Source organism: Toxorhynchites rutilus, chromosome 3 (assembly GCF_029784135.1).
Source record: "Toxorhynchites rutilus septentrionalis strain SRP chromosome 3, ASM2978413v1, whole genome shotgun sequence".
Lineage (NCBI taxonomy): Eukaryota > Metazoa > Arthropoda > Insecta > Diptera > Culicidae > Toxorhynchites > Toxorhynchites rutilus.
In genome coordinates this window covers 104014795-104023605 of record NC_073746.1, presented here as the reverse complement: position 1 = coordinate 104023605, position 8811 = coordinate 104014795, and the positions used below count along the sequence as shown (strand labels likewise).

General features: G+C 36.4%; 1 protein-coding gene across 1 annotated transcript; it reads left to right on the top strand.

The window, feature by feature from the left end:
* The first annotated feature begins 568 nt into the window (after positions 1-568).
* LOC129773366 (tigger transposable element-derived protein 1-like) lies at positions 569-1456 on the top strand. The gene has a single exon (XM_055776964.1). It carries the CDS (start codon positions 569-571, stop codon positions 1454-1456), a length of 888 nt encoding a protein of 295 aa, XP_055632939.1.
* The last annotated feature ends 7355 nt before the right edge of the window (positions 1457-8811 follow it).

Genomic DNA, 8811 nt, shown 5'->3' with positions numbered 1-8811 from the left:
TGTGGTGGGCAGTGCAGATTGCACCGCCAAGCGTTCATTCGTACATTCGAGACCCAATAATGAACAAAATGGAAAAAGCGTTGCTTATATATATAGAAGACATGTCGCAGAAGCGTTGTCCCTTGGACCAAGGAACCATCATGGCTAAAACTTTGCGGCTTTATGGGAAGTTTCAGGAAGAAGAGTCGTCGAGCTTCTCTGAAAAGAAACTGGAGTTTTCCGCTAGCAAAGGTTGGTTCTACAGGTTCATTCGGAAGCACTCGATAAGGAATGTGCAGATTAAAGGCGAAAGTGCTTCAGCAGACTTGAAGGCAGCCAAATCATATCCAGCCAAGTTTAAACAGTTGATCGAAGATGGTAAGTACCACCCCGATCAGGTGTTTAATGCGAATGAGACTGGAGTGTTTTGGAAAAAAATGCCGAGTAGGACCTATGTGGCAAAGGCGGAAAAGTCGGCATCTGGCTTCAAGGTTGCTAAAGACCGGATTACATTGCTTTTTTGTAGCAATGCCTCAGGAGATCGAATGCTGAAACCACTGCTTTGCATAAATCTTTACGTCCAAGATCCATGAAGTGTTTAAACTTCAATGATCGACCAGTACATTGGATGTCGAATGCAAAAGCCTGGGTAACGCAGGAGATTTTCAGGAGATGGCTAGAAGAATGCTTTGTGCCGGAAGTCAAACCTTATCTTGCTAAAAAAGGACTGGAGTTTCGAGTGCTTCTCGTAATTGACAACGCTCCTGGGCATCTGCGCGTCGAGCACCCGAATGTGCAAATTGTATTCCTTACCCCGAATACAACATCTTTAATACAGCCGCTCGATCATATTAAAACTACCTTCCGCTACATCTTGGATGAAATCGATACAGGCAATGCATCGACCATAATAGAAGCGTGGAAGTATTTTACAATGCGTGAATGCGTAGAATCCATTGAGGTTGCAGTGAAACTGTTGAAGAGGTCAACGTTAAATGCCTGCTGGAAGCCATTGTGGCCTGACTGTGTACATTCATCGATGCCAGCAAGTAACGAAGAGGGCGAAATACTTCTTCTAGCCCATGCTGTTGGCGGTGAAGGATTCGATGATTTTTCCACCGCATATATTGCGGAAATGTTAAGGGAACCATTTTTCGAGGATGCAGATTTACTGGATTATGTGAATAATTCAGCAAATATTGATCATGACGAGGAAACGGAATTCACCGAGAGCAAGATTAAGGAAGGTTTGCAACTTGTTGAAACGCTTGCTGATTTTTTTGTGACAAACGATCCTTGTATCGAGCGAGCCATCTCCTTCCGTAACGATCTAAGGCACTGTTTACTACGATACACCGAGCTGGTAAAATACGAGAAGAAAACTACCGAAAATGCACAGCTAAACGGCGAGGAACCACAACCTGTCGATAGCCCGTTGAAACGCCGACGATGTGGTGTTATCTACGATAGCGATTAAGCATTGTACGATACATTCTATCAGTTTTTGGTTGAATCTGTGTTCTATTAATTTAAAAAACAAAGATATTAAACATTTGGATTTTTTTGAATTAATTTGTTATGTTATTTTTAATCTGAGCAATATCACATCTCTCCCTCAGGCGCACCTTTTTGAGCATTTAAACCATAAAATTTACCTTAGGCTGGACAACTACTTTGTCACACTCCACCTCGCTTCGTCATACCCCCTAAAATCGCTCATCTAATGAGTTCTCTTCTTCTTCTTCTTCTTCAATGGCACTAACGTTCCTAGAGGAACTTCGCCGTCTCAACGTAGTATTACTTGCGTCATTTTTTATTAGTACTTAGTTGAGATTTCTATGCCAAATAACAAGCCTTGAATGCATTCTGAGTGGCAAGCTCTAGAATACGCGTGATCACAGTGCAAGTCGGAGGAAATTTCTTTGACGAAAAATTCCCCCGACCAGAACGGGAATCGAACCCGTATACCCGGCATGTTAGTTATGACGCTAACCACTCGGCCACGGGAGCACAAATCTAATGAGTTACAATAAATGTTTACTAGAATTCGGATTTTCCAATTAACGCGGTTTTTTTCTCGGATTTTCCGATTTTTGCGCGTAAACCTGAGCAACATCACTTCTCTCTCTCAGTTCATATCTCTCCCTTTCAAGCTCCCTCAGAGCGTATGCCGCACCCCATCACGATTCTCAAGAGGATTTTTATGTGACCTTTTTTTCTTTACGGGGAGTTTCCAATTAACGTGGATTTTCCAATTAACACGGTTTTTTTTACGCGGATTTTCGAATTAACGCGGTTTTTTTACGCGGATTTTCCAATTAACGCGGTTTTTTTTACGCGGATTTTCCAATTAACGCGGTTTTTTTTTACGCGGTTTTTTTACGAGGTACGTATCCCCCGCATAAAAAAGACCTGGGTGTATTGGAATCGGGGGCTCTTGGATCTAGACCAGCGTGGTGAACGGTTGATCGCAGCGAAGCTCCCTATAATTAAACGCTACAAGAGTGTTTAAATTTTTTCAGTTCATTCAAATCTTCCTTGAAAAATGTTATCAAAAAGGATTTAAGTCAAACTTGACCTAAACTTTCGGCATGTAATTTGGACATCTGGCCGCCGCCGGCTGGTTTTTAATTGGTTTACTGTTAATCGTTAACAATGTTTTGTTTTGCAAATATTATTACAATTTTTATTTAAAAAAAAATATTCTACAATGTTTCTATAATTGGTTTCCAAAAGTATACAACTTTCTTTCTTATAATACAGCTATTCGATGCGAAACCGATATAGTAGTTCTCAGATTTTCGTGAAAAATTGGTAGTTTGGTTTCTCATCGCTAAATATTAGACCCGTATTTTTCATTTTCTTCATTAGGGTGCCCATATTCGTTTTGAGTGGTCCAAAAATTAAATTTTAGCCCTTTTTCCAAAAATGACTTTCGAACAACTGGACCGACTCACATGATCGACATAGTCAAATTTAATTTAAATTAAAGTTAATTGACAAGTCGTTTCTAAAACGAAAATGTTATATCTGCAAAAAAATTGATTTTGTTTTCATGCTTATTGATTGTATTTGTTTTTTATAGTATATATTAATTATTTTCTTCAAAGCTGAGTTTTTTTCACACAACATATCCGGAAGTCAGAGATGTGTTTTTTCGTTTTTGATTTATTATTTTTCAAAGTTTACCGATCGTCTGAGAATTAATGTCTTACCCTTTTATTCAGAAAAATATTTCTTTTAAATTCATAACTGTTAAACTATCGATCCACATAATCGACATATTAAATTGAAGCCAATGAGCTAGTCTTCATTGAAAAAAATATTATGCTTGCGAAAAATTTGGATTATGTTTGCATAGATCTAGACTAGTCGGATAGGAGTTTTGAACGAAGATTGAAAACAAGTTAACTTTGAAAAATCGAAAATGAAAACGAAGAAAAAAACAAAAGCACCATTTATGCAAAAACAACCTCGGCCTTCGAGACAAAAATATTAAGAAATATCCCTTAATCCCGAGACCATGTAAACTATAAAAAGCAAATACCATCAATAATTACGAAAAGAAAATTAAAATAAAAAGATCGAATTATTTCTCAGCCTCAGCATGTACTGTTGATAGCTCGTTGTCTAGAGCGACTCTGAAATGGTGAGCTTATGGACCATTTTCAGTACCTCGGATTTAAGGACAACAATAAACGACAAATTTTTATCAAAATTGCGGAACAAATTTTCACACTCAGTTTTTAACCGAAGAACACATCTCTTACCGCTGAAAAAATAGCTTCTGCACTGCCGGATTGAGATGCGCTGCACTTTGACGTCGCATTTGGCCCGAACACAATGCACAAATTTGCAAATAGCTGAATGATCGATCGAAAAAGTTTTCAATAAACATATAATACTTTCAAATTTACACAAGCTCTTTCCCGAAAAAAAAAACAATTTGCTTGGTTATCACTTTGAACGTTATTTAAGAATACGCCGAAATTTTAGAATAACTTTTCAAAAGAAATTTTTGGGAACCCCTGTTAGATTGAACAATATATTTCAGAAAAAAGAAAAGGGAAAAAAAATATGCAGGGAATGTGGAAAGCAACGTGAGAAAATATATTTACGGTGAAAAGGAAAGTAAAAGATAATGAAATAGTTATTGAAGAGAATGTACGTGGATTTCACAACATCGTCATTGGAGAGAAAGAATAAAAGAACTAAAACTACAGATTTGGCACAGGAAGATCAAAATTTTGAAACATTATCACGAATTTAGAGATTGATATAAACATATAAAACGTTGGCAAGAAAATGAATGAATCTGAGTGATACTGAAGAGAGTTGAGAGTCGGAGTCGTCGGCAAGTAGAATAAATAAAAAAGGAAGTGTGACATTGTGGATCAGAGTTTGCAGTTTGAGAGTAGAGTAGTTTCATCAAAATCAGTCAAATTTATGTCGATGAAACTGCTGGGAATCACAGCAAAACGCTAGAAAAAAAATCTAAAAAATACGAACAGAAAAATGGAGACAAGAAAGAGACAAAATGAAATACAAAGCAAAAGAAGTACAGAGATAATCGAGAAAATAAGGAATAGAAGAGAAAAAAGATGTAACACAAATCGAACCAGAAAAGAAACATGAAAATAAAAAGTAGAAGCATAGAAACTGATGACTGCTGAAAGGTTTACAGGTGTTTGGTTGTTGGACCAGGTATGTGTTTTGTTTTCTTGTAAAGCACGTATTCGCTTAACAGTTGATAATTCGTTTTGAAAAAAAACAAGTTTTTCGAGAAATTGAAAATAGGAAACAAAGAAAAGATTAATCTTTTGTAGTTTTTTTGTTTAGAAATTGAAGGGATGTTCTAAAGAATGATAAAACGGTATTTGAAGCTAAATGTGTTGATAATTAATACACATTGATCATTGAAAACGAAATTATAATAACACTTCGTATTTGAGTATGATATGCCAGCGACTAGACAAAGATAGTGGATATAATATAGGAATATGAGCAAATAAAAAACACATAAGGCACACAGATGTTACATCAGACTCGGATTCTTCAATCTCAGATAATATTGTAGTTTACGCATATGATAAGGACAGAAAATTTGTGAAAAATTAATCGAAGAAACCAATCGAGAGAAATATATTCCAAGAATGAAATACTCTCTGTAATTACTACTCGTTTCAACTGGCAATAAGGACACAAATCTCGGGTATTGTTCTCTCACAAGAATAAGAACAAATCATGTATCAACCATTTACAACTGTTTCTACAAAACCACGCAAGCTAATCTGCCCTTTTCAGGGTCACCAAACCTTGAAGGTTGAAGAGTTATTTTAAAAATTCCGATGCATTTTAAATTAATATCTTAAGTAAGAAGAAAAAGAATTGAATTTTATTGCAGAAAGAATGATTGGTGATTTCATCCCGGTCCATCATTCATTTTTCGTGAACTCGAGCATTGTTCCCAAGATAGAAATTGTGTCAAAATGCAACACATTCCAAGTCGGATGTGAAAAAAGTATTTTCCAGCAGCAGCTGTGTTATTCGGTAGAAAACTGAAGGTGAAAATTCATTCATCGGTCCGGATTGTCAGTGCTACCAAATATATACCGGCAATGATGTCATAACCCTACGTTAACAATGTGGTCATGTGTTAGACTAGCTTTTAATAAATACACAGACATTTTTGGTAACTTCATGGCGGATTCAACTATGAAAAATCCTCCACAAGAAATTTATTTGTGATTCGATCATAATTTGCAAAACAGTCACGATCGAATCATGCATTATTGATAATCGCTATGGCAGTACTCCTCATGAAAACTGATGAATATCACCAAATTATGAATCTCATAGCATTTGCTAACTATTCATCAATATAGAATATGCATGTTTCTAACTAGATTCACCGAAAATGGATGCTTTGCTAATTAGAATTCATTGTGTTTGCAGTATTTATGAAATTTTGTTCCTTGCAGTACCGTCCATTGTATCTCGCTGACACAATCTGCTTCATAAAGGCTCCTTCCTCCACCGTACCAAAAAGCACACATCATCCTAAACAAACCACACCACATTATGCTGTCACCAGACTTAATTACAATCGAAAGATCGAAACACAACAGGCACACACACACTCGGAGTGATGGCTTATCTGTGGTTTTCCTGTCCAACCGACGATGTTCCACAAATGTGACAGTTGAACGTTTGTTCCGAATTGCCCGAAGGACGATGGCAAACTAACTAATTGACTGTCGATAGAGAAACCACAAAGACCTGAGAATAACATCCGATTAGTTCTTGTGGCAATGTTGATTCCACTTTCAAAGACAACTCCGGCTTTTCAATTGCGGCTTGTAACCCATCAACAGACCGACAATTGTGTCGTCCTGCTTACATACGATGAGGGTCGATGAAAACTTACAATCGTTTGGTATTTTGTTTTATTCATGAAGTGCTCAGTGCAAAGTCTGCTATCGGTGAACTTGCTCGTGCACGAGTTGGCTCGAGGAAAAATATTCAATAACTTATTTTCCATCTTCGGTAGCAACAATCTGTGTGGCCTTGCTATTTGTAGACTCGGGGCTCAAAAATCCCAGACAGCGACACGAGTTTTCTCGCAGAAATAATACGAAACAAAAATGTGGAGCAGAGGAGAAAAATGAATGGAATCGCAATCAACAGAGTTATTGAATGTTGATGGTGATGAACATTCCGTTTCAATAGAGTACCAGCAGGAAAAATTCCTGCCAACGGATAAGACGATAGATGCTACGATGAAATATTTCTATCCTTACCGCCACCGTCAGGATTTCACAGTACTCCATTAAGAAAAAAAAGACGAAGCATCGCGGAAGGGATAATGAGATTTTGATAGCATCGTGTTCGAAAGTCATTCTAATGATATCGGATTAGTGCAAATTGTTTCGCGTTTTTTTCCAATTCACGATATCCTTCAGTGCGAAGGGATACATCAATCCGGGGACCTACAGTGCCGCTCTCAAACAATGTAGATTCGTCTTCATTCAATCTGCCGCCGACTCTTGAACCATTTGAATTTAAAGAACAAGGACTTTTATGGTTAATTTATCATTCAGGAAAGACTCTCAGATTTTTTGTCTGATGGCTTTTTTTAGTCAGTCTATCAGTTTATATGTTTCATTAAGCTAAACAAATGAATCATCTGAGCTGTAAATTTGTCAAGGAATTCACCAAAAGCTTGGTGCAGTCGTTTGAAAAAAAAGTTCGTTCAAGCTTCGAATTGTTCAGGTTGTTTTTGTCATTGTTCAAAGAAAACCATGGCTTTCGTAATTGTTCGCGTAGCACTTGAATTTACCTTTTACAGAACAATAGAACGAAAAGCTCCATTTGGAGTCTTCGCAGCCACATTTCTAACTTATATTTGTAACTTACGTCTAAAATGGCAACTGTGTGATGTGCTATTTATAAATACGATAAAATATGTGCAATGTACACAATTTAAATCCGGCTCTGTTACAGTTAAAATGATAATGAGCCTAAATAAATAGACAAATGAGATAAAAAAGCTCCATTTGACTTGAAGGAATTTTCAATTTTGCAATTGAAATTTTCTCAATTGACGTGAATTCTGCTCAATATTTGCGACTAAAATGTTAACAAAAATTGGAAAACAAATGATTAAAAGTCTATGAATTGTCAGTTTAAGCTTTAATAGATACAATTAAAGAATATTAGAAACAACAAACAATAGCGACAACACACAACTTCTCACCATTTTCAAATCTCCATGATTGAAAACCAACGAATAGTAGGATCTCTGTCGAGCAAATTTTTCAATGTCGGTTTGAGGTCCTCTCGTGTCGGTCTTTACCCGAGGAATAAAGCTGTTTGTTCAGTAAATTATAGATGGCATTAACGATGCGTTTGAAGGGTGGAGAAATGTCAAATTTAAAATAAATCAGGTTTTTTCAATTCTGCAAGTTACGGGTTGCGTTCAAAATTACGTTTCCATCAACTGTTATTTCAGGAACTGTTTCTGAAACTCAAAAAGTTTTATCTGATGATTTGTCGTGATATGATCTACGTAGAGCGCTCGAGGTCGAATTAGCCTGAGTATTCAATTGATCATTACAGAGAAAATGGTCAATTACTGTGAAAAACGTTCCTCGAATGATTAAATTTTATTCAATTGAGTTTTGTTATTTTGCATCGCACACGATCGATATTCATGAGAAGAACTGCGATTTTGTTGCAGCTCAGAGTTTTTCAAAATTTAGTCAAAAAAGGATCTTTGATGTTAATTACTGAAATAAAAACTGCAAAAAAAACAAGCAGGTAATGTGTCAAGTGTACCGGTAAGTTTCATCGGTTTTACAACACATGGCGTAACTTGATTATTATTCCAGTGAATCAAATTTTCGAACATTCGTTGAAAAGCTACTGTCATTGCGCGTCGTTTTCAGTATTTTTGCGGGGAGTGTTACTTTTTTAATTCAATATGAAGAAAAAACAGGAAGTGAGTAATATCTGTGGTATAACCGCCAGGGTGACGTAGGACTATCGTTGATTTAGTGATCATATGTATTTAGTTGCATCTGGATCAATTCTTAATGAATGAATAAATGAATATTTGAGGGACTTCGAAAACGAGAGCGTTACGTTGGAGGCACAATATTCAGCAAAAGAAACAATCACAAAAAAGTTGAATAATACATAATACATTGCTTCTATTGATTTGTATTCCATTTCCAACAGGCCAAATATCTGTTGCACCAAATCAGTCTACATAATTTTTGCGTTCGCTCATCCTTTCTCACAACATCCATTTCTCGTTTGAAAAATTGTTGA

Bases quoted from the DNA above. Each gene is read 5' to 3' on its own strand.
- LOC129773366 (XM_055776964.1), top strand. From the start codon at position 569: ATGAAGTGTTTAAACTTCAATGATCGACCAGTACATTGGATGTCGAAT.